The sequence below is a fragment of the Phodopus roborovskii genome, unplaced genomic scaffold (genome assembly GCF_943737965.1).
Source record: "Phodopus roborovskii unplaced genomic scaffold, PHOROB, whole genome shotgun sequence".
Lineage (NCBI taxonomy): Eukaryota > Metazoa > Chordata > Mammalia > Rodentia > Cricetidae > Phodopus > Phodopus roborovskii.
Window position 1 is genome coordinate 2,193,523 of NW_026126461.1, and position 25,483 is coordinate 2,219,005.

Sequence of the window (25,483 nt, forward strand, 5' to 3'; positions counted from 1 at the left end):
AGAAGAGATTTGAAGGGGCAACATTGCTGCTCTTGCCCTTGTAGGCTCCAACTAGTCTAAGAGCACTATGATGGCTTACACTGCCATGTTAACTGTCTCTGATAGATCTTTATGTGTAGTCTCCAGGGTTCTTGGGTTTCGAGGGATTCCGAGGCTTGTTTGTCTATTCTCAGCATGCATCTGTCTTGATCAATTAGTGATTATGGATATGGAGGCTGGGCGGGGTCCTGACCCCAGTGCCAATATGTACCTCTCTTCTTGACTGCTAGGTAAGCTGTGTGGAAGGGGGTGGAGAGTCAGTGGGGGTGCAGGAAGACAACCCCAAGACACACAAGATGGCTTGAGTTACAGTGTACTGTCTATATTTCTGGAGGACTAAAGAGCAAAATGAGGATGTAGGTTGGGTTGGCCCTATTTAGCACAATAAAGGAAATGGTTCTATTCTATCCCCTGGCTTCTAGAAGTTTTCTGGCCATCCTTACTATTCTGTGCCTTGTGGATGGGACACTTTGACCCCTGGCCTCATGTCCATATGGTGCCCTCCGTATGTGCAGGTGTGTCCTAATTTCTTCATCCCCTGGGGACAGCAGTCATGTTGGACCAGGACTCCATCTTGACGTGTCCGGTTCCATCTGCAGTGACCTGCTTTCCAAACACGGTCACATTCCCAGGTAGAGAATTGAGGGCTTCAGTCTGGAGGTGCAGCGCAGTCCATAGCACTTCCGGGCAGCCTTTGCTCCTCGGGTCTCCTTCTGGCTTATATGTCAGCAGCAGAGTGGGACCGAGGTACTCTGTGTGATAACCAGGGGGACACCCAACATTCAGAGAAGAACTGCCTGGGTGAGAGCATCAATTGACTCACGGCCAATAGGGGGTTAAGTCATGAGGACTGGGTGGGGAGAGGAAGGGGGGCCAGAGCAGGAAAGGGGAGGGGAGAGGGAGGAACAATACAGCCGGAGTGGTCATTTTGTTTCTTCTTCCCTTTCTCTGGGTGCCATTTCCTACTGCAGGAACTCCCAAGAGACACAGAGACATGGATTGGGTTGTCTCCTCTTGTACTGAGTCCTCTGAGTGTCCCCAGGTCCTGACATATGCTCTGGCAGTCCCCAGAACAGCATCAAGGGTGGGAGGGGACCCACTTTAGACTTAGATTTGCTGCGATATCTGAAGCCATAGCTGGTATTGTCATGTTGCTGAGAATGTTGTAGTGATGCAGGAAGTGACGAGCAGGGTGCTCATAAGTCACTCCCGAGGGTCACCATGGGCATGGTTATTGAAGCCAGAGATGAGGAGGTAGATAGAGGGTACATCCTCATTCCCTTTTGAGCAGAGAAACCAAGGTGGCCTTTTCTCGGAATGATTGATAAAACATGAGCAAATCTGCAGACCACTGCTGTCAAGTTTTCTCCTTGAGGAATCTGTCACTAGAGGGCGCTGTTTCTCTTAGTTTCTGCACACCCTTGTCTTAGGATTCCTAAACAGGGTTGGTTTCCTTCACGGAAGAGCTCTGCGGGCCTGTGCAGTCAGTCTTACCAGACAAGATTTCACAGTTGCTAGAGAAAACCCCTAATCATGACAGTGTCTGTTTTAGATTGTATCTGGGACTCAGAAACCCAATACTCTCTGGTGACGAGTGATGTCCCTTGCCCAGGGGAGAGTGTTCCCATCTAATTGAGGTTTTCTAACCTAGACAGTCAACAGTGCAGACCCAGTTAACTCACTCTTAGCGGAGCTAAGCAGACACGGTGGCTGTTTGTTTAAAATGTGGTAAGTTCCACCCCACCATCTCGGAAAGTTCCTCTAGGTCTGAGGCGGTCACAGCATGAAGGTGACGATGAAGACACCCGGTGTTTCATGAACACAGTTTAGTCTTGCACCCCCCCCCAAACACACATTTAAAAACCCCAATCTTTTCTCCCTGTAGTGGTATTTTAGTGACCCAGGGCTCATCTATCTATGATTCCTATAATACAGACCAGGCTTCCAGAGTCCCTCAGGCGAGGATGGGCTGGAGTAGTATGGGACCGTGTGTACCAACCTCCCAGCAGGTGAAAAGCAGAGCAGCTAGGCAGGACCTGTGCCAACCACTCTCAATCTTAGCAGGCACAGAGTAGCAAATGGCAGTTGGTGTCCTGAGGGTCAGCACTGCCCAGATAAATGGATGCTCCTGTGTCCTCTCCAGAGTCCTGACCTTAAACTAGTCTCCCCACAGTGGGGACATGATCTAACCCAGGTTGCCCAGGCCTGGGGGAGTTCACTGTTCCATCGTGATTTGACCATGCTCTCCTCCTTTGCCCACTCAAGCCGTGTGTCCCTGCCTCCTTCCTGCATTCCAGCTTGCAGAATAATGGTGGACTCTAGAAGCCCACCAGTCCCAGGGTGGATATGTTAGCCATCATGGCTAGGCCTTGGGCTCAGGGATAAAGTAGGAAGCAGAGTCCCAGATAGACTCAGGTGGATGAGTTTGTGACACGGACATCCATCTTTTAGGGAACTGAATACCATACCTCACTGAATGCATTGTTCCCTATTCTGTGTTGCCCCAGATCTGACCCTCAGGCTCCTAGTAGCCAGATTCTGAACAGGTAGGCTAATGGGAGGGTTACACAGCCAGGTTGGAGTCCTAGTTTGTGGAGTCTAATTAATAATCTTTCCTCCTTGAATACATTTTTTAAAGGTTTCGCTAATCAAGTTGTTCTACTGTATGTATTCTATTTTTTTTTTTTTACAATAAATACACAAATCTATGGTGAAGACGGTCAGGACGGCACTTGGTCTACACTGCTGTCCATGGTCACCCGGCTATTTCATGGTTTTCCACACAGGTCACACTCATTCTCTGTGGCTTCATTTTGAGAGGATGGGAGAACACAACCCTTTTCTTGACTCTGGTAGCTGTACATGTGTTAAGAGAGCACCCAGCTTTCTGGTGCCCTTGGAACAGAGGTCCTAGTAGTGGGGTTCTTGACACAAACAGTCTCAAAAGTGCCCTGTGGACACTTTGTGTACAAGTTGTCCAAGTGTCCAAGTTTCCCATTCTCTTGTGTGCCCCTTTCTTGCCACAGTGGTACATGAATGGAGTGAATTATTTCACAGACCTGTGGAACGTTATGGACACACTGGGGCTCTTCTACTTCATAGCGGGTATCGTGTTCCGGTAAGTGGTTTCTCCCACCTTCCCACCTCCAGGCATTTTGGCACAAAACGTGGGGACAAAAATCTTGGATATCTCAAGTCCATGGATGGGCCAGTCACTTCATGCCCCTCCAGAGATGACCACAAGAAGCCATTGTCCCTGCCCTGTGGAGACACTACTTGGCCAACATAAATTACTCTTTCTTCCCTATCCTGGGCTCTACAGTTTCGCTTTTGGTTTTTCAAATAGGCTTTGGGGGTGTAATTAGAATCCAAGGAGAAGGTACTGGGGATGTTGAGTGTCTTCCAATGCTGACTCACTTGGGCCCACTTAGTTTAAGATGCATGGGCCTTTGGCCTGCATACTAGTCCTGCAGTCACCCTTCTAGCTATCAGTATATCCCTCTAACCTCACAGCCAGAGTGTGCGAGAAGACAACTAAGTCTCAAATGATGATCAAAGGCCCTACAGTGAGCTGGGGACATGGCCCACCATTCAAGTGTGAGGACTGTGCTCAGTCCCACAGAACCCGTGTAAGAGCTGAGATTGACCGCACCCATCTGTGACCCGAACCCAGGCTGGGGCAACATCGGCAGGTGTGGGAGCTCATGGTTTCAATCAGCGAGCTCCAGGCTCAATGGGAGGCCCTGTGTCAAAAACCACAGCAGGAAGCAATAGAGTTAGACACCAGGATGCACACACACACACACACACACACACACACACACACACACACACCCACACACACCCACCCACAGTAAACCTTCAGATGTGGCTCCATGTCCCACAGATTCTCTTTTCCTCTCCGTAGACTCCACTCGTCCAATAGAAGCTCTCTGTACTCTGGGCGAGTCATTTTCTGTCTGGATTACATTATCTTCACTCTACGGCTTATCCACATTTTCACCGTGAGCAGGAACTTAGGACCCAAGATCATAATGCTACAGCGAATGGTGAGAGCCAGCAACACCAGCGGGCAGCCTTCTCTCAACCTGCTCAGAGTCCACAGTTGATGGGAGGGTTTTGTTCGTGGCATAGCTTGCATTCACAGGGGCATTTGTTTTTATCCGTCTTTATCAGAGGCCATCCCCAGGGGAGATTTATAGGAAAGAGGACTCCAAAGATCCAACAGTGTTGACGTTTGGGCTGCCAGCAAGTCACTGGGATTCTGGGATTTCCTGGAAGTTCACGCTTTGCAGTGGGCTTCCATTTGAATCGGAACAGCTCACTCAGAGCATATGGGGGAGGGGGTTATGCCATTTTTGTAGATGGGATTGTTCTAGTTCAAGTTGAGCTAGATATAAATGGTGAGTCAGATACCTAGAGATGCAGGGATCCTAAATTCCACACCCTATAATACCAATGTGGAAGAAAGGCCCTACCAGGCTTTTTTTTTTACATTTGCGACAGGAGAACACGGAGCCTGGGGGTGTCATGCCCTCCCCCCCGGGGGGGGGATGGCTATGTCTGGAAATCAGATGGGCCACTGGATGAGCTCATGGGGACGTCCCTTTCAAATGCTGAGGCTGAGTGTGTGGTTTTAACTAAAAGCATCCAAGCTGTGTGTGCAAAACATAGCAGAAAAAAAAAAAAAAAAAAAAAAAAAAAAAAAAGGAAATTGTTCTCCTCTCACAAGGGCTGCTTTTGTTTTCCCAAGAAGTAATTCTGCAAAAATAATCTGGGGGGTTGAAAGAATGCAAGCATTTCCAGGTGTGGCTGGAGCCGGCTCATCCCCAAGTGAGGCCCTCTGGTTTTTGAGCTGGGCCCTCGCTCACAAAAGTGCTGCATCTGAGCTTTCCGAGGTCAGTAAGCAACAGTGCAGGGGCTCAGCTCCATTTGGTGGTTAAGGGCTGGGGATGTAGCTCAGTGGTAGAACATTTGCCCGACGTGCAAGGGCCTGGTTTTAACCCCAACAGTTAATCAATTGGTGTGAGATAAGTAAGTGGCCAGGCAACTTGATGACTTAAGTTTTGTGGGCCCTGGAACCCTCTCTCTGCCCATCTCTGTGACTGGCTGGGAACGGTCAGGCTTGGTAGCCAGCCACTGCGAGCGTAGTTCTAACTGCTGTCATCTCCCTCGACAGTTGATCGACGTTTTCTTCTTCCTGTTCCTCTTTGCTGTGTGGATGGTGGCCTTTGGTGTGGCCAGGCAGGGGATCCTCAGGCAAAACGAACAGCGCTGGAGGTGGATCTTCCGCTCTGTCATCTACGAGCCCTACCTGGCCATGTTTGGCCAGGTGCCCAGTGACGTGGATGGTAAGCCCGGCTCTGCATGGACAGAGGTAGAGCTTCTGCGCCTATGGGGTGGAGCTGGCGGTGACTGTTCTGACATCCTGGACCCAACCCTGATCCAGTCACCTCTTTCCCTCCTAAAAAAGATCTTACCTTGTTCTCATTTCAATCTTTAAGTCTTTTTATTTCTTTATCAGTATTTTTTTTTTTTTGGGCGACATGGTCTTTAGCCCAGGCTAGCCTTGAATTTCCTGTGTAGCCAAGGATGACCTTGAATCCCTGATCCTCCCATCTCTGATGAAATTGCAAGCATGTACCACCATGCCTGGTTATTGTTGGTGCTGGGGGTTGAGTCCAGGGTTCCATGCTGCTAGGCAAGTCCTCTACCCACTAAGCCACATGTCAAGTTTTTAAAATTCATGTCATTTCCCAGTTACCAGAGATAGTCCTTGTTGGTTCCAACATGGGTGTTGTCAACTGTACTTTCCTATATGTCACAAGGTCCAGGTTCCCATTTATTCCCAAAGAGCACGTGGAAGATGGACACTAGAACCTTCCGTCGAAGCTTCCATCATTAGCCCGCTGCCCAGCAGGTGGGAGAGTGAGGCTGGTGGTGGCATGGTACTCTATGGTGCCCACACTCAAGCTGTAAAAGCTAGATGGGGCATACACAAATCTGAGTTTTGGGGGGACTGTGTGTGTGCCCGTGCGTGCGTGCGTGCGTGTGTGTGTGTGTGTGTGTGTGCATGTGTGGGCTTCGTGATGTTTACAGTAGCCCCAACATGTTTTCTCCCATCCTGCCCGCATGAACTACACTGACAGTTTTCTTGGGCCAGGGCTAGACCTGGCTGGTGGCATTTCTCAGTTCCTCTGGTTTTCCCTGCAACAGTCTCTGCCCCTCAGTCTAAGCCTCTTCCAACCCTGAGAAACAGGTCTTTTCTATGCAGCGGTGGAAAGGTCCTTGGGACCCTCTGGTTGGCACTGTGACACAGTTGGTCTCAAGGACAGCTCCTCATGCTGCTGGCTTGAGTCCTAAAGAGGAGCATCACTTAGGGGGCAGGTAGGGCAGGCGTGTGTGCTGTGTGCACGTCTCATCCTTGGGTTCTTTCAGGGTTACCTGGGACAGCCCCATCCTCCTACACAGTGTGCCCATGTCAGGGCTGGCAACACGGGCTCTGGCTGGATGTCCCTCCTCAGACCCAGAGAATCTATGTCTGTGGCTTTCTCTGAACTCACACAAACCCATCTTGGCAAGTTCAAATAAAATGTCCCTACTTCCCTTTCAGACCGGAGCTTCCTCCAAGGGCCATGCCAGGCTCTTCCCACCAAGTTCACAGAGGTGTACATCAGAGCCCTATGACACTCCACTCTTGTACTGGGGACCAAACGGGCCCTTGTACTACCTAGGGAAGCCTTCCACCGCTGAGCTATATCCCCTACCCACGACATGTCAGACCTTTGCTGTCCTTGACAGACCTGTGTTAGTGTCACTTGTTGCTGTGACAAAATATCTGACAGAAATAATGTACGGAAGAAAAGGGTTCTCTTGTCTCACAGTTTGAGGGTACACAGTCCGTGCATCATGGCAGGGAAAGCATGGTGCTAGGAGAGTGAGGTGGCTTGTCTTACCACATCCACAGGCAGAGAGAGAGAGAGAGAGAGAGAGAGAGAGAGAGAGAGAGAGAGAGAGAGAGAGAGAGAGAGAGGAGATTGACACTCAGCTCACTTCCTCCTCTTTATTCAGTCCATGGGTTGGGCGTGGGAAGGAGCTGCCCATACTGAGGATTGAAGTCTCTGGAAACACATCTGTGGACATGCCCAGAGTTACATCTCCTAGGTGACTCCCAATCCTGTCAAGGTGGTGATCGAGATTACCTCGCAGCACCTGCTCTGACACCGCCCCTAGATGCTAGTGCCCAGCCCGTTGAGTTGATCTCAATCCCTCCTCACCCCCAGCAGAGCGTTCTTATAACCAGTGCTCTGGCATCTACTCAAGCTCCCCTTGTGCCCCTCAGATCTTTCAGAGGCGTGCTGCAGCCAGGGCAGCCCTTTGGTAAAGACTTGCTTTCTGTTTCAAGCCTCTAACATTGCCCATGGTTTTCGTTATGAACATAGTGACCCAGCAATGCAGCACTGCCCAGTTCACTGTCCCAGCCCTCCGTCTTAGTATATGCTGCCGCCACTGCTTTGGGCTCCTGTCCCTTCCCATTTGCTCACACAGTTGCTACTCACTCATCTTTCTGTTCATTTCAGAGATGGTTTCTCTGAGGGAAGCTGTGTCTGGGTAGTCCAATTTGGATTATGGCCTCATTCCATCCTGCCTGCCTCCTTTGCAGGTTGAATCTTTAAACTGACTAAGGAGATTGGATGCTTCTTGGGGCACAGAACATGGCCATACACCCTGCTCTAGTTTCTGTTGCTGTGATAAGACATGCTGATCAAGACAATACTTCCAGTTAGGGCAGGAACTTGAGGCAGGAACCCGGAGGCAGGACCCACAGAGGAATGCTGCTTGCTAGCTACCTCACTGGATAATGCTTAGCTCGCCTTCTACTCCATCGTAGGTTGCACCCCTACCTTCCTCCCAACTGCCTAGAGACGGCACTTTCCGTGGTGGACTGGGCCCTCCCCATCTATCATCAGTCAAGACAGTCACTCACAGACATTGCTGTACTGGTCTTGGCAACACTTCTATCGAGACCCCCTCAGAAGACTCTAGGTTATGTCAGGCTGCCCAGTAAGCTGTCTGGTGGGCAGGAGGATCTGAAGATTATACCCACGGCACCAGATGACTCTGATCTCACATCCCCTGGCCAGTCACGGTCCTCGCTTCTCCAGAGGGGCCTCACTGGCCTCCTGGTTCTGTGCCCACAGGTACCACATATGATTTTTCCCACTGCACCTTCTCGGGAAATGAGTCCAAGCCACTGTGTGTGGAGATGGATGAGAACAACCTGCCCCGCTTCCCCGAGTGGATCACCATCCCGCTGGTGTGCATCTACATGCTGTCTACCAACATCCTGCTGGTCAACCTCCTGGTCGCCATGTTTGGGTATGTCTGTGTCACACATTCGTGGACGTCCACTGTGAGCTGTGCCTATGCCAGGCAGGCAGGAAGGGTGTGGGCAGAGGTGATATTTACCTTCTGTGGCTGGGGGCCTTAAAAGGACCATATTAAAACAAAAGCCCAGGACTCTCTCTCTATAGGCCATCATTCTTTGACTGATTTGACACCACAGATAAGCAATGTATCTAGTTCCATTAAATCTATGCTCAGCATCACATCATAGTTCCCCAAAGAGCAACTGAACCAACAGCTTTTCTTGTTGCTGTGACAAAATGCATAACAAAGGGAGGAAGGATGGGTTTGTGTTGGCTCATGGTTTGGGGGTACAGTGTATTGTGCTGGGAAGTCATGGGGGTGGGGGTGGGGGACAGGTGCTCACGTTATTTCTGCTGCTCATCTTCCTTTTTTCTTTTCCCTTTTTTATTCAGCCAAACACCCATGAACTAGTACTACCTAGAGTGGGTTTTCTTCCCATTAAATCTCCCTGTGAGCACTCTCACGGACACCCGTAGACGTGTGTCTCCTAGGTGATTCCAAGTCCAGTCAAGCTGACTGTGTTGGCATGATGGCTGTAGTGCAAGTCACCTCCAAGGTTTCTCATGGGTGTATTTTTAAAGTAAGACAAACTTACAAAAAAACAATACACAACAACCAGTAACACCTCGGATGTATAATCCCAAAGTTAAAGCCCCCAGGAGCACCATTCATCCTAAACTTGGAAGGCATAGGCATCAGAGGTTGCTTCTGGCACAGTTTGGTCTTAGCTTCTGCTGTTTCTCACTTTCATTTGGTTTCTTAGAGGCACAATAGATTCTTGAAGTGGCATCTGGGACAGACAGAATGATCTTAGTGTCTTTAACTATGAGGAGCCCCTGCTGATGGTTCCATTGTGCCATAATGGTTGACACGTGATCTGCCTAACTGTTCCACAACTTGCACATTTGGTTACGACCCATATAGCTGCTGTAATTTGAAGTTTGCCTTAGAGCATTGATAAATGACAGGATGAATCCCCGATACCCAGATTGTTGGCCTGGTTCTGATGGCCAGTTATAGTGTGGCTTCTTTTTGAATGTTGGTTCTGAGGCTAGCTGATCCGTGAAGGACACCAAGTGTTCCTCTGTCACAACCTGAGTCGATTCATCTGTTTCAAGAACAATGTTCCCTATGGCTCGTAGTGTAAAGAATCTTCAGAAGCTCCTAGATAAAAGACATAGCTGTTTTCATAACTATTTTAATGCATCTGAAAGGTGGGAAGTAGCTGAGTCGCTGTCTGCTAATGCTTCCAAATCATTGTGATATAGGAGACAGATAAATTAGGAACACTTAGCTCTACGACATCTAACATAGTCGCAGATTTCTTGTGAAAAGAAAATCAGAGGTTAGAAGATGTTGAGGTAATGTTGCCTAAGCAACCACACGCTAAAAATGACACCCAGAGCCGAAGAGCCAACACTGAGTTAATGGCACCACACTTGATAACCTCGTCTCAGAAACTAACCTGTCACCTGCAGTGTTTCCAATATTACACACAACAGTCCACTGCTGTGAGCATGGGCAGATGCCAGCAGAACACTGGACAGCTCAGGGGAAACTACTGACCCCCAAGTAAATCTGCAAAAGTTGTGGTTTAAATGTGAACTGTCCTCCACAAGCACACGTGTTTGAACACTCGGTCCCCAGGCGGTGGCACTGTTTTGGGATGCTGCAGAACATTTAGTAAGCAAGGCCTGGCCAAAAGAAGTGCTTGGTGACAGGTCTCAGCTCTGCTTGTGGACCCAGCTCCCCCCAACTCCCCGCCCCATACCCTCATTCCCGCCTTCCCTTTTTTTTGGTCCTCTGAGATGTGACCGAGTCACCTGGCATGTTCCAGCTGCTAGCTGCTCACACTATTTTGTCTTCCCTACCAGGAGTCAGAGCGCACTTCCCTCCTGGAACTTGCTTCCTGTCAGATCATAGTGGTTAGAACCAGGGTCAACAGCAGCCAGTGCCATAGCATTGAGTTGTAGGAGGTCCCAGAATCTTTGTCCTATGAACTGTCATGGCAGCTGCCTTTACTACACTGTGGCCGGGAAATGAGGGAATCAGAGCTGTGCTGGAAATTTCCTGCTAAAGAGATACAGGTAACAGGTCTGCACTGCTGTTCATGGTGGTGCATGTTCAACTTACTTCAGTGTCTTTCTAGAGGAGGCATTACACCCCATGCACCCCATCCAGCTGTCACCTCACGCAGGGATTCAGTGTGATGGTTCTTGTTACCTTCCCCTGGGGTGCCTCTTCCAGCATCCCTGGCTGAACTTCTCAGTGACCCCCAATGGCAGAGGCCCTGCTGAAACACAGCAGTTCTGTGAGCCAGTTCCTCACGTGCCATTTCTAACTAAGCTGTCGGGAGATTGTTCCCTGAGCAAATGGCCCCAGGATGCCACCCCTGTGTAAAACCACATCATACTATTTAGGAAAAAGCTTATACACCCACAATGGTGACCTCATTAGCTATGTGTCTGTGCAAATATGTCTGTGGGAATGGTTTGGGGGTACTGGGGGTCGACTAGATGGTATTCCACAGAAAAGCAGGAGCCATTAACAAATTTGTAATTAGTTTGCACTGAAGTCATCCATCCTGGAGGCTGGAAGGGAACCTGGAGTTGGAATGACTCAGGCATGTGCAGGTCAGGGCCCAAGGTGGCAGGCAGCTCTGACAGGGATTCACCAACCATGTGAACTTGTGTAGCTTCTAAGAGCCATCTTCTTGTACCCTAGGATTAATGCACGTTTATTACCAATATGGAGGAAGGTAGACAGAAAAGAGTACTCCCCAGGCACAAACTAAAAGTTTGGTGTGACATCAGTTGTCTGAGGGAAGCTGTGGAAATGGAGTTTAAGTTTATAAAGACAACAGTTAACTAATGATAATAGCAAGAATTTATGGGGCTTTCCCAGCCGAGAGCATTGTGTGTGCGCTGAAGGGTGCTTACCGCTCTTGCAGAGATCCAGGGTTCATTTCCCATTCCCTACATGGTGGCTCACACCTATCTCTAGCGCCAGTTCTGGGAACTCTATCGTCCTCTTCTGGTCACTGTGGGTTCCTGAACACAGGTGGATACACATAAACTCATGCAGGCTCACACACATACACTTGAAATAAAAACAAGTAAATCTTTGAGAGACGAATCTAGCTGAGAAGTCTATTTGGATTTTAATTTATTCTAAAACCTGCTGTTGTTTTCACATCCATTTTTTTCTTTATAAATTTTTTTTAGACTGTGCATTCTGATTTGATCACTCTTTCTATTTTGGTTTTTACTACCACATGGTTTTCTTTACTGAGATTTTTTTTTAAAGTCATTAAAACATCTGTTGTACAAGTCCTCTCCTCATTATTCTTACTCAAAACTCTCCTAGCTTTTCGTGCATATTTAATGGTATGAAAATGCCCAACACTCATCTTGAGAGCTTTTCTTCTTTCTTCTTTTGAAAAAAAAAATCTGGTGACTCTGTGGAATTGTTTAGGAGAAACTGTGTCATCATCTCCAGAAACAATGTCATATTCACAGTGTTCAAGTATCTGTAGTTGTTGTCAAACTTCTGTGGCTCTTTTTGTATGGGACTCTCAGGGTTTTGTTATTTCCAGACATTTAGGGCTGTGAGCAAATGGTTTCTTTCTTTCTTTCTTTTTCCATGATTTTTATTTCATTGACCACTTTTTGCTATATAAAAAGGTTTCTAAAGATTCACTTATTCATTGTGTATGAATAAGACTTCATGGATTGTCTGCCTCCTTTATATTACCTTGTGGATGGTGTGCCTGCCCTTCAGCCCATATTTATCATGTCACTTCCTTCTTCTCTGTCTTGCTTTCTAACCAGAGGAAGATTTCCTATGTCCCAGATGTCTCTCCCGTAAGTACTGAAACATTTCCCTGTTGATCCAGCATTATGATGCCTCACAAAAAAAACGCTGGATTCTAGCAATGTTGCTGGCGTCCCACTACCCTGCTGCTCTGTGGTCATGGCATTTTATCCCTTTAATGTAACGTCTGGATCTCATCTGTGCATAAGGCTATCTGAATTCCAGACATCTGCTGAAGGCTAGCAACATCTACAGTCTCAGCAAGTTTCTCTCTCCAAGGGCCTTCTGCTTCCTCCTCTCTCCTGTCCTGCTGCACAGAGGGTACTCAGCTGGTCCACTACCCACCTCCAGCCCACTGAGAGATTGACAGGGACAGCACCTTCCTAACGGGGCATTGGAGAGCTGCTGTGGATGGGCAGGTTTTAGGACTTCTTGGGCAAGATGTAAATGGCCAGTAGTCACCTGGAAGATGTTGGGCACTGTCTTGAGTGGGTGTGGGTGTGGGGGGTGGGGGGTGGGAGGCTAACTCCAAGCCACTCTGATGCTTGTGTCATTGAGAGCCATTTTCTTTTCTTCTCTTTCTTTAAAAATAAATTTTATTTAAATTAGAAGCAATCTTATTTTACATATCAATCCCAGTTCCCTCTCCCTCCTGTCCTTACATGCCCCCCACTGAGTTGCCCCCCATATCATCCCCCATCCATTCCCCAGGGAGGGTGAGGCCTTCCATGAGGGATCATGAAAATCTGTCAAGTCATTTGGGGTAGGGTCTAGGCCCTTGCCTGTGTCCCTAGGCTAAGGTAATATCCCTCCATGGGAAATGGGTTCCTGAAGTTTGTTCATGCACTAGGGATACATCCTGGTTCCGTTGCCAGAGGTCCTTCTAGCTGACACCCACATTTAGGGGGCCTGGTTTGGTCCTATGTTGGTTCTCAGCTGTCAGACTGGGATCCATGAGCTCCCACTTGCTCAGGTCAGCTGTTTCTGTGGGTTTTCCCAGCATGGTTTTCCCATTATTTGTCACTCCTCCCTTTCTACACCTGGATTCCAGGAGTTTGGCTCAGTGCTTAGCTGTGGGTGTCTGCTTCTGCTTTCATCAGCTACTGGATGAAGGCTCTAGGATGACATTTAAGGTAGTCATTATTCTCATTATCATGGGAGGGAATTTAAGGTAGCCTCTCCACTATTGCTTAGATTCCTAGTTGGGGTCATCCTTGTGGATCTCTGTACAATTCCCTAATGCCAGATTTCTCTTTAAACCTATAATGGCTTCCTCTAGTGATGTGTCTCTTTTCTTGCTCAATCTTCCTGATCCTTCACGTTCTCTTCTTCTCCCCTCCTCTTTCTCCTACCTACCTCCCCCTCTCTCACCCCCATCCCCCAGAGCCATTTTCACACATCAGTCATAGAAGGCCTTTCTTTGCAGAATCTAGTCTCATCTCTACAGAAGTTAAAACTAACTTCTAAAGACTATAAAAAAAATCAGAGAGGTGTAGTGTTCGCTCATATGGTAATGTGCTGTTACACAAGCCTGAAGCCCTGCATTCATGACCCGTGACGTACATTAAAAGCCAGGCGTGAGAGGCAGAGACATGCAGATCCTCCGGCCAGCCTGGCTGCTCAGCCAACCTTGTGAATTGTAGGTCAGTCAAAAGTAACTGTCTTAACAAAAGAGAAGGGTTGATGGTGCCCAAGGAACAGTACCTGACCTTGACCTATGTTTTACACACACACACACACACACACACACACACACACACACACACACACACACACACACTCATGAATACATGTAAATAAAATTATCTCGGTAAAGCAATTTGATGCCATGTTGAATTATCAGTTTCTCATGTAGGACTCCCACATCTGTTTGACTGAATCTGGAGCTGATTTAAGAGAAAAAGAAAAACCTAGAAGCTGCTGTCATGTAGGGAGGGTGGGTCTCAGCCTTTGGGTGCTCATTTAGCTCCCTCGAGCCTCATGGGAGGTGAATGTAGGTTTTCACCATTTATTAGGGACACTGCTCTTAGACCATCTTGCCCATGAGGTACAGAGGAAATTGCTGTTCTGACAGGAAGGTCCTTGGAGTTTGGTTCTCCAGAGGAAGAAATGAAACAGTGACACACAGGCTCTTGGGGGTGGAGAACGATAGCACAAAGGCAAAGTTGTGATTGGCAGGCCATACCTACATTCCTCAGAGGTAGGGATTGCAGGTCTTCCCCAGAAGGGGCTTTGGCCAAATGGATGCCAAAAAAGGGATGCCCCATGGCCTTGTCCTGATCTGGACTTCTCTACTCTTCCTGTGCAGAAACAAATGTAGGGTTGCAAATGGCTTCCATATGTCAGTTCCTGCCCTATATGATGTGGACAACACATAATGTGTTTCAGCGACTCTGAATGGCCAATTCAGCCAAGGCACAAATCTCATCCCCAGAGGGCCTTTCATCAGAGTTTCTCTCTGAGCTCCCAGAGAGAGGATGGGAGGAAGGCACTTAAGCTACTTGCTGCAAGCATTAAAATGCTCCTCCCTCCATCCAGACATAGCAACATCTTTTGTATAAAACACCAGAAAACAACATTTGATACATCAAAGTGGATACAGTTGCTTTTGTTTGGGATTTTGAGTTTTGAGCAATTGGTATCCATTTTTGGAATAGGTATGTGAAATTGTAAGACGCTCTTAGAGTTGATGATTAGAATAAAGATGGTTGTTCTGCCAGAAGGCAGAGAGCAGGTTCTTAGCCACTAATCTGGGTGCTTCTGTAGATCTGAGCCACTGCTGTGGCTGATGAGGCCAGTGTTCTTTGTAAAGAACAAAACCAGCTGAGGATCAGGCTGGATGATGAAGGCAGGCACAGCCTTAGCCTCCCAGCAACCTGACCTACATTAGGAAGTAATGCCAGGCGAACTAGTAGATCCATTTTCTGGACCCACAATCCTGTTTTATTTATACCTAATGGTTCTGCTATGAACAGTTGATGAAAGGAGCAGTTGGACAGCCACCTGGCATGCCTTCTAGGCACTTACACATGTGGTCATTCAATAAGAGTGGGTTTCTAACCCTTAGAGACATCACTGTGCTCAAAATGCATACCACCCAAATTGTCAAATACTTTGTAGTTAACCCAAAATGACAAGTCATCCAATCACACCCTTTGGAAACAGTAGAACCATCATAACCTTCCACATTTTGCTCTACTGATGTCAGATCGCCCCAGGGATAGATTGCTAGACCACATCCCAGCTTCAACACTTCAATTTGCCTGCCCTTTCTGTGCTTCGGTTTCCCAGCCTGCTTGTCATAGATGATAACAGGACTTACAGAGTTATTTGCATATTAAATTAGTCAATATAAATAGGCTGCCTAGAGTAGCATCCTGTAGGGACTGGGGATGTAGCCCAATGTGGCAGAGTGCTTGCCTAGCATGTCTGAAGTTCTGTGTTGGACATGAAGCACCACATAAGCCAGGTGTTTGTGGCTTATCCCAGCAATCCAGCCCTGAGAGATGGAGGCGGAAGAATGAATAGTTCAAGATCATCCTCAGCTACTTAGTGAGCTGGAGGTGCTTGAACTATAGGAGAGCCCAAATAAATCAATAAATCGATGCCTTGCATATTGAAAGTGTTCTCCATTTTAAGCCTTTAGTATTCTGGTAACTTCAAAGTCACTACTATAAAGAGTTACATGTAAAACATAAAATCGACCTTGTGATAATTACGTGCAGCATTCAGACTTTTTATGGGATGTTTGGAAAGTATTAGGGCAGCAGAGCCAAGCCCAGCTGTGATACTGGAGATGTCATTGCCAGTGACAGACCCACTTGTCCCCAGAGTCATGATTTACATGGTGAGACTGTGCATAAAGTATGAGTTTGAGCCTCATTATTTCCACTTAACACATACATTTTTTTTCCAAAGTACAAAAATTATTTATAAACCTGACTTCAGTGGCTGTGTAATGAAATCACACCCATCATCCATAACCAAGAGGCATGCTCTCAATGTCGAAGGCATAGACTGTTCTTTTCTCTTAGGTGAGGAGCACAGGTGTCTCTCATGGTCAGCCACGTGCGTGTGTCCCTTTCTTTATAGTTTTATCACTATCTCCTCAACCCTAGCTTGAACTCCCAGGACTGAATTCACTGGGCCAAAATGATGAAACTTTTTAAGGTTCCTTAAAAGAAAGGAAGGAAGGAAGGAAGCAAGGAAGGAAGGAAGGAAGGAGGAAAGGGAACTTTCTTTGAAGTTTAGCTAAGAATGTTACGGGTTGGTAATGAGTTGTCAAGTCCTCTCCCTGCCATTGTCCTGCTATTGCTGAATCCAAATGGGGGAAGAAGCAGAGATCAAAGTGAGTTTCAAAGAAATGGGAAAGCATACTTCTGGTTGGAAAATTGAGAGACTCTGTCTCCATTAAGGGACAATTTTTCTTTGGGAATGTTTTCTTTCTCTTCTTAGAAGCCGTGACTTTCAGAGTCTCCTGGGTTGTAGTGTTGTCTATTTCAGGGTGCTGGGTGCTCACAGTTCCTCGAAAATCTATGGTATCTGGCAGAGACTTCCATTCAGCTTTCTGACGCTTTACCAAGAGTTAGAAGAGGGGTGTGAACTCTTGCCTGGTTAGTTCCCACAGTGCACCTCAGCCAAAGTAATATGCACTTTACCCAAATGAAACAGGATCTCAGTTGACCCGCTCAGATGAAACACTTGGATGAGATTTCTAAACTGTGGATGGACTCATAACTAGCCACCTGGTTGTGAGCTCCATTAACTCCAGCTGTAGTGGAGAGAGCCGAGCACTGCCCAGCAGTGATACCACCATAGGCGAATGGAGTGATGGATGGTGCACATCTCTAAGCTGCGTCTTCTCTCTCCCCTGCCAGCTACACAGTGGGCACTGTGCAGGAGAACAATGATCAGGTCTGGAAGTTCCAGCGGTACTTCCTGGTGCAGGAGTACTGTAACCGCCTCAACATTCCCTTCCCCTTCGTTGTCTTCGCTTACTTCTACATGGTGGTGAAGAAATGTTTCAAATGCTGCTGTAAAGAGAAGAACATGGAGTCGTCGGCCTGCTGTGAGTGGGTTACTTGTGGGGGATCAGCTTCTGGAGTGCTGGTTCATTGTGTGTGTGGGGGGGTGTGATCTGAGTCACTACAATCAGTTCAGTATATGCTCTGAGGATTAGGTGTCAGGCCAGCCAATGAATGCTTCAAGGCACAGGGTATATTGGGAAGCTCTCCAGGCCTGGTGGGTGTGACTTTGGGTCAAACATCATAATAACAACATAAATAAGGTATTTCCCCACTAAGATTCCTGAGAGTGTGAAACCAGGACTTTGGTTTTAGGTCTCTCTTTTTCCCCTCCCAGTACTTCTGTGAAATTATTTTTGGGAAAGGTTTAGCCGGACTTTCAACAGAGTGAAGGACTTTTTGGGTTCTTTTATTAAGTCAGCTTTCTATCACTATAATGAAACACCTCAGGTAATTAGCTATAAAGAACAAAGGTCCACTTGGCTCAGTGCTAGAGATTTCGGTTCAAGACTGGGTGGCTCCATTGCTTTGGGCCTGGCAGAGAATGTTTGACAGAGCAGATCACTTATATCACCAGCTAGGAAGCAGGGAGTGACTCAGAAATGGGTCTCAATATCACCTTTAAGAGCATGCTGGTCACCACCACCCCACAGTGCTATCTTGGAGGGCAACCCTTTAACACATGGAAATTTGGGGGGGGAACACACACTCAGCCAGTGTCATTCTAATTCTGGTTCTCAAATTTTCATGTCTGTCTTCCAATGCAAAACACATTTATTTCATTCTTATGGCCCCTGAAGTCTTAACTATTATTCCAGTTCAAACAGCTCAACTCAACATCTCATTTAAGATTCCTCGAAAACTCAGGCAAGTATCTAAGTTACATACGTCTAAGGTCCAGCGATGGTGGCAGACACAGATAAATATTTCTACCCCAGGAAGGAAGGATAAGCAATAGGAAAGAGACAGCAGCTCAAGGCAGATGAAAACACAGAAGGGCTAATCTCAAATCCTAAAGCTCCATGGCTAGCATCTGGGGAACAGTGAAGCAGAGAGTGACTTCCCAAAGGGCTGCTCTGCCCCTGTCATTTCACTGGTTGCCATCCACAGTGCAACTCTCCAGAGAAGGTTTTGTTTGCTGCCTGCTGCCTACAACAAGCTGTTGGCACCTCTGTATTCCTAGGTCCCATTACAGCACCTCTCTCATGGCTCGGGCCTTTCTGGTGCCTGTCCTTTGATAATGGTTGACTATGCGTGGTGTTCTGATCATTTGCCCTGTGGTATGTGATGAAATGGACATGAACTTCCACTACCAGATTTACAGAGCATGTTGGGTTGACCACTTCTCTTTGATGGAATCCCAAATATTATAATTCTGAACGTAAAACTATCACTTTCCTAGATACGATAAGTGATGGCAATATGACAAATTTTAAGTGCAAAGAGCCATTATTTTTGTGGGACCCCTCACATCAAACTGGAGTCAACATACTCAAGGCTGACCTTCAGTCCCATCCAGAGACCTGACCTACAGCCTGGCTTTCAGAATATAAACACACCCCAGTTTTCAATCAGCCTGCAGCAGGGGGGATCTTCATACTCTAGTGGTGTCATCCCAAGACATTAAATGACACTTTCGGGGTGTCATTTACCACTACACATGTATTAGTGTTTTTCTTGATGAAAATATTTTGACAGTTTGGATAAGTGGCTGTCTTTCTCCTCATTGTTTTGCCTTGGAAAACAAACTGAGCCATTACTAACTAAAAAGGTGGAAGTCTTCAGATTCAGGATGGGATCTGCAAGTGTAGATTCAGAACCTGAATGCACTCAAGAACCACATCCAAACATCAAAGGCATTTGCTGACATGCCCAGGTCTAGATTTGGTTCCTTCTTGAGATCATGTAGATGAGGGTGTCTCCAGGATCTGGGAGAAGACTCACACGCACAATCAATGCTTTGGGAAGGCTTACACATTTCCTTGAACAATAAATAAAAGTCATAATGAGAATAGGAGTTGGAGAGATGGTTCCATTGACAAGAGCCTTGCCTCCCAAGCATAAACACTTGAGTTCAAATCTACAGCACATATGTGAGAGACCAGACATGATGGTACATGCCTGTAATTGCATTGTTGGAGGCAGAGACAGGAGGATTCCTATAGCACTTGCCAGTTATAAGCAATCAGTGGACCCCAGGTTCACTGAGGGACACTGTCTCAAAGAAAAAGGTGGGCAGTAATTGAGGAAAACACCTAATGTTTACCCTTTGATCTCTACACACATGTATACACCTATGCATGCACACAGATATACAGGCTATGTATGCATAGCCCACACATGAACATGTATATATGCACATATGTACATGCACATGCACATACATACATACACACATGTACCTGTGGCAATGAGGATGGTTTTGACTCAGTATAACGACAAAAGCAGAGTCTAACAATCAATATTTTCCGGAAATGGAATGAATGTTCTAGAGGACTGTCCATCACACCCACTCGGGTTGGGTGTGGACTGATGAGGACTGGATGGGGTACTGGTCCATTCTGTGAGGATCTAACACACTCAGCCTGGGATCAGCAGAACCAGGGAACTCAGTGTCAGGAAGGGGCATCAGCTCCTGGCTTCAGGCTCAGCTTAAGGGACAGAACAAATTGCATCCCATCGTGGTAAGAGAAGAACATCTGCTGGAGACTGAGACCCCTTGACTACACAGCCAATAGGAAAGAGTTTGAGCTTAAGGAAGCAAACATGTAGCTGGGCATTGGTGGCACTTGCCTTTAATCCCAGCACTTGGGAGGCAGATGCAGGCGGATCTCTGTGAGTTTGAGACCAGCCTGGTCTACAAAAGCTAGTTTCAGGACAGCCAGAGCTGTTATACAGAGAAACCCTGAAAAAAAAAAAAGAAGCAAGCATGTGTGTCAGAATGTCTATTCTTTGTTCATCTCCCCAGGGAGACACTGGGAGAGAGATGCTTTGTAGACAGTTGGAAAAAGTAATGGTACCTGCCCTCTTCCAACAGATCTTACTCTCAGGAGGAGATGAAGAAACAGAAGGACAGGCCCCTCTTCTCAGTGGTGGTGGTGATGATGGAGAGGGAGCCAGGGCCCAGATCCCTCACCAGAGGGTCTGGTAGCCAGCTTAGTCACTCCGTGTTCACTAGAATTAGTCACTAGAGACCACAGCACTCTCTCTGCCTTTTCCCGGGACTCCAGCTGTCAGCTCATTCCCTAAGCGTATGTGTTTGCCTTCAAATGATGGGGAGTCATTAATTTTGAAATTGCCCTCCTTTGAAGGAAAAACTACAAGATTTTTTCCCCCAAATAATGCTCAGAAAGTCAGGCTTCAAACTTTATTTCTTTCTTTTTCTCCTTTATTTGGCAATATCTTCAAGTCATTCATATATATATATATATGCTACCTGGTAATTGCAGTTTTAGAAAATATATTGTTTCTCTTCTGATTTGGAAAGCTATATATACTCTTTATAGAACATTTGAAAAATACAGAAGAGCACAAGTAAGGATTGAGGGCAGATATGACCACCATCCAGAGATAAATGTCAACAGCTGTCATTGATTTGATTTCTGTGGGAATGCATATTGCCTGGAATGTAGTAGGCATACACATTCATAGAATAATTGGTTCATTTATATAGCTGACAATGCACCACAAACATGTTTAATACTATAAACAAATAATGTCTATGCTAAGAATTTCAACTATGAAATATTCTGGTGTATAGATGTACCATAGTTAATTTAACCAAGCCCTTATTGTTAAGCATGTAATTTGGTTAGGTTCCTAAAATACTTATTTTTAATTCTTAATTATATTATGTGTTTGTGTGTGTCTCCATGTGAGTGTGTGTATAAAAGCTCAGGTTCCTGCAGAGAACAAGGCACTTGATCCCCCTGGAGCTGGAATGATAGGCAGGTGTGAGCTGCCTGACATGGGTACTTGGAACCGAACTCAGATCTTCTGGCAGAGCAGCTAACTTTCACAACCACCGAGCCATCTCTCCAGACCCTGGTTTGACTCTTAGTAATATATGATGCCTTGATAAAAAGTGATATATGTGCATTTTGAGCTTGTGAATCATTTTCATGTCAATTCCAGAAGAGAAAAGTGTAGATAAAGAATAGGCATTATCTGTAGTTCACTGGGTAATGTCTCCCATAATCCTCTTGTCCTCTATTAAGCTGTAACAATGGATGGACTTTTCCTAGAAGATGAGTAGGCACTTCTCCATATTTATGCTGGCACAAATATGTACTTTAGAGCTTGCTAATTTTTCAGTACAGTTGGTGAAAATGCCAGGCCACCAATTCAGCTAGCCTCTTCCTGGCTGTTAAAGAAGCAGGCCATTCTTCTTGGCTGTTTGTCATTCTTGTTCTGGCTGCCTGTGTCTAGGATTTGTTCTAAGATTTAGTTTGAAGGAAAAACATTGGAAACTACTCCAAAATGCACTTGAAAGGAAATAGGTTAGGAACTGTTTTGAAAAGTAATAACAGCCATTTAAAGATAAAGGCAGGTTTGCTGTATGGAATTTTCTCAAATCCAGTCACTCACATATTATTTTGATCCCCAATTAATTTTTTCCAATCCAGTAAGGCATTAGAGTTTATAGACTCTAACATGAGAGTGCACGCATTTAAATGATAAGTTAGGGTAAAACCCACACAAATCACTGGACATGGTGGTGTACACCTTTAAACCCAGTACTTGGAAGACAGAGGCTGGCTGACCTCAGTGAGTTCAAGACTAGCCTGGTATACTCTACAAAGTGAGTTCCAGGACAGCCAAGGCAGATACAGAGAAACCCTGTCTTGAACAAAGAAAGGAAGGAAGGAAGGAAGGAAGGAAGGAAGGAAGGAAGGAAGGAAGGAAGGAAGGAAGGAAGGAAAGAAACCAAAAACCCAAAATACTAACCAACCAAACAAGCCACAAATCTATTTCAAGTGGCTACCTACACAAACATCTCTTTCCTGTTCCCATGAATTCCTGGGATTTGGTGTCCACTGCAAACATTAATGATCTTGATGCTGTGATTTTTTTTTTTGTTTGACCTCCATCTGAAAGGCCCAAACACCATAAGAAATTGAAGTAAGAATCTCCCTGAAACAGGTTCCAGGCCAGTTTGTACAGTTCGTGCTGCCTTAGAAGAAAGAGAGTAAGACTCTCTTCATGATCCTCTCTCCCAGCCCACCTGTTTCAGAGTAGAAGCAATGTCATCAGGTTACCCTCCTCTAAAGACCTCCTGGTTAGATTGAAAGTCAGGAAACCTGTGGTGAGTATCCAAGTGAATGATTTAGCATGTCATCCAACAGAGGAGCAGGACTCACCAAATGTGGGCACCCTAATCATTTAGTGATCTAAGTCTGCTTAGAATAAGGATTGCGTTCTCAGTCCACACAGGCAGCTCCCACCCTCATTCTTCTGAGAAATCCATTAATAACCCATCACCCTGCTCCTGTCACCAGTAAGAAACGGTAGTCAGATCTGCTGGTGCAGACAAATCTAATTGTCTTAGTTCCAGAGTCTCTCCAAGGCCTGGCAGGCATTGCTTCTGGAAATGGAGGCAGACAGGCAACCTGAACGCCTTCCTTTTCTCATTATTTCAGGTTTCAGAAATGAGGACAACGAGACTTTGGCGTGGGAGGGTGTCATGAAGGAGAATTACCTTGTCAAGATCAACACGAAAGCCAACGACAGCTCAGAGGAGTATGTCAGTCACTCACTTCTGTGGCAAGGCGCCTTTTGTATATGTAAACTGGAAGGACAGAGGCAGCTTATCTGAGCATGCTTTTCATTGGAGAGTGACAGTACCTCAAAAATACTACTGAGGCAATTGTAGATGACGAATACTTAGACATATGCTACCCCCTCAACACAGGGAGAGATCACACCTTAGTTAAAATGATTGTTCCCCTAAAGAACATGGGATAGAAAGTCCTTGGAGGCTATACTTTCTCTTGGGATAGTGAGACCTCCTGTGTTCAAAGTGCTGAGATCTTGAGTGTAGAAGGAAAGACAGGTGGCAGTGGCCTATGCTCTTAATCCTAGCACTCAGGAGGCAGATTTCAAAGCCAGCCTGGTCTATAGTGCGAGTTCTAAGACAGCCAGGGCTTCACAGAGAAACTCAGACAAACAAACAAACAGAAGATGAGGAGGAAGAAAGATAGCTATTGGCATCCACAGAGCCAAGAAACAAGAGCTACAATTGCAGAAGGGAGTTCCATGAAGACTTAGAGGTCACGGTCACGGGTAATCACGTTATCTTACAGGGGCCACTGGCACATTGATCTCTGGAATGCTGAACAGCAGAGGTAGAAGGTGGCTTGTTACAAGCTATCTATCAAGTGATGACTGTTATTTTTAAATTGTGTGGGGCTTTTATAAATCTCTATGTGAGCCCCCTAGTCATCAAATTTCTTGAAGAAGTAGGGACGTCAGTCAAGTCTACAGTGGTATATAAGTAGTGTATTATGGAGTCTTTGAAAGCCTGCTCTTTCTGTTGTAAAGGTTGACCTTCCTCAGTGACAGCTGTTACTTTTCCTAAGAGCTTAAACACATCTCAAAATATACTCTAGCCAGTAGGAGTAAATATGAGTACAACTAATTTTTGTTAGAATCAACACAGCTACCAAAGGGTACAACATGCTTTCTCCTGAGACAGCATGGATGCCTGCATTCTAGATTCCATATTCTGAATGGGCAGGGTAGATCTCCTGAGTTAACTCTCACCACCCTTCAGCAGACATAGCATAACTTCTGTCTTTCTAATTGGGTTGAGGAAGGAATTCTGCTTTGCTTGGGGATGAGAAAGGAAATCAGAGAGATCAATGCATTTGGCATACATAATCTTCCTTCTGTCCTTTGAGAGATGGAAACAGGGCCAAAGAGCCTCCCTCAGACTCTTTCTCTTAGTTTAGTTTCTAATTTCCTTTGCAGGATGAGGCATCGGTTTAGACAACTGGATACAAAGGTATGGCTCAGAGTTCCGGAATGATTTATTTTTAATGTCTTTTGAGTTTTCAGCTGTAGGCTGGTGTGGAGGGTCAGAAAACAGAAGACATGCATTGTTAAAAATTAGACATGGTTCTGTTCAACTGTCTGCATGAGCTGGGGCCTTGGACCTAGAGCAGAATTACTTTTTTTTTTTTTTTTTTTTTTTTTTTGAGACAGGGTTTCTCTGTATTGCTTTGGAGCCTGTCCTGGAACTAGCTCTGGAGACCATGCTGGCCTCAAACTCATAGAGATCCACCTGCCTCTGCCTCCTGAATGCTGGGATTAAAGGCATGTGCCACCAACACCTGGCCAGAATTACTTCTTAAGCTCCCAGCCCTCCTGTAGAATAGCCAAGAAGTGCCACTCCCACTATATTTAACTGTCAACTTGACACAATTTGTAATCACCTTGGAAGAGGGTCTCAGTGAGTAACTGTCTAGATCAGTTTGTCCTGTGGGCATGTCTGTAAGGGATTGTCTTAATTACATTAATGGATGAAGGAAGACCCAGTCCACTGTGGGTGGCACCATTCCCTGAGTTTGGGTCCTACAGTGTATAAGCATAGAGTATAGTTTAGGTATGCATGTATTCATTTCCCCTGCTCTTATTGTGGATGCGATACAACTAACTCCCTCAAGCTTCTGCCTCTGTGAATATATTTAAGGTATATAGTTGGACATTTTGATGCATGTATACATTGTAAAATGATTGCCACAATCCAGTATTGGAAGCCCTAGGCATGCAGTACAGCGCCTCCCACATCCCATGAGCCATCTCTCTGCCTCCACCTCCCTTTCTGTCACATTCTCTGCCCTCTCGCTTCCCACTCTGAACAACCAAAATTCCTTCTTTTCCATTCATAGAATGTTGGAGATCATGTTCTGAATTTTGGTTTCTAGAGAAAGCATTTAGCATATTTTTGCTTCTTTTTAAATTGACTTTGTTTTTAAGCAGCTCCATTGAGATATCGTTGACACAATTTCAATATATTTGAGGCATACAGTTAGATATTTTGATTCATGTATACACTGCAAAATTATCATCACAACCCAGCCCAGCTATTTTACATACTTACATAGTTACAATCTGCATGTGTTCTAGGATCAATTTAAGATTCTCAGTACATCTCATGTATATAGACATATTAATGT

General features: G+C 46.0%; 1 protein-coding gene across 1 annotated transcript in view; it reads left to right on the plus strand.

Annotated features, from left to right (window-relative positions):
- Nucleotides 1–25,483, plus strand: part of Trpm8 (transient receptor potential cation channel subfamily M member 8) — an 81,478-nt gene that overhangs the window by 47,430 nt on the left and 8,565 nt on the right. Inside the window, exons 18-24 of the mRNA XM_051190755.1 lie at nt 3,066–3,157; nt 3,947–4,088; nt 5,219–5,390; nt 8,241–8,418; nt 17,160–17,350; nt 22,946–23,045; nt 24,276–24,309. Of these exons, the coding sequence (XP_051046712.1) occupies nt 3,066–3,157; nt 3,947–4,088; nt 5,219–5,390; nt 8,241–8,418; nt 17,160–17,350; nt 22,946–23,045; nt 24,276–24,309 (909 nt within the window). The remainder of the gene's footprint in view (nt 1–3,065; nt 3,158–3,946; nt 4,089–5,218; nt 5,391–8,240; nt 8,419–17,159; nt 17,351–22,945; nt 23,046–24,275; nt 24,310–25,483) is intronic.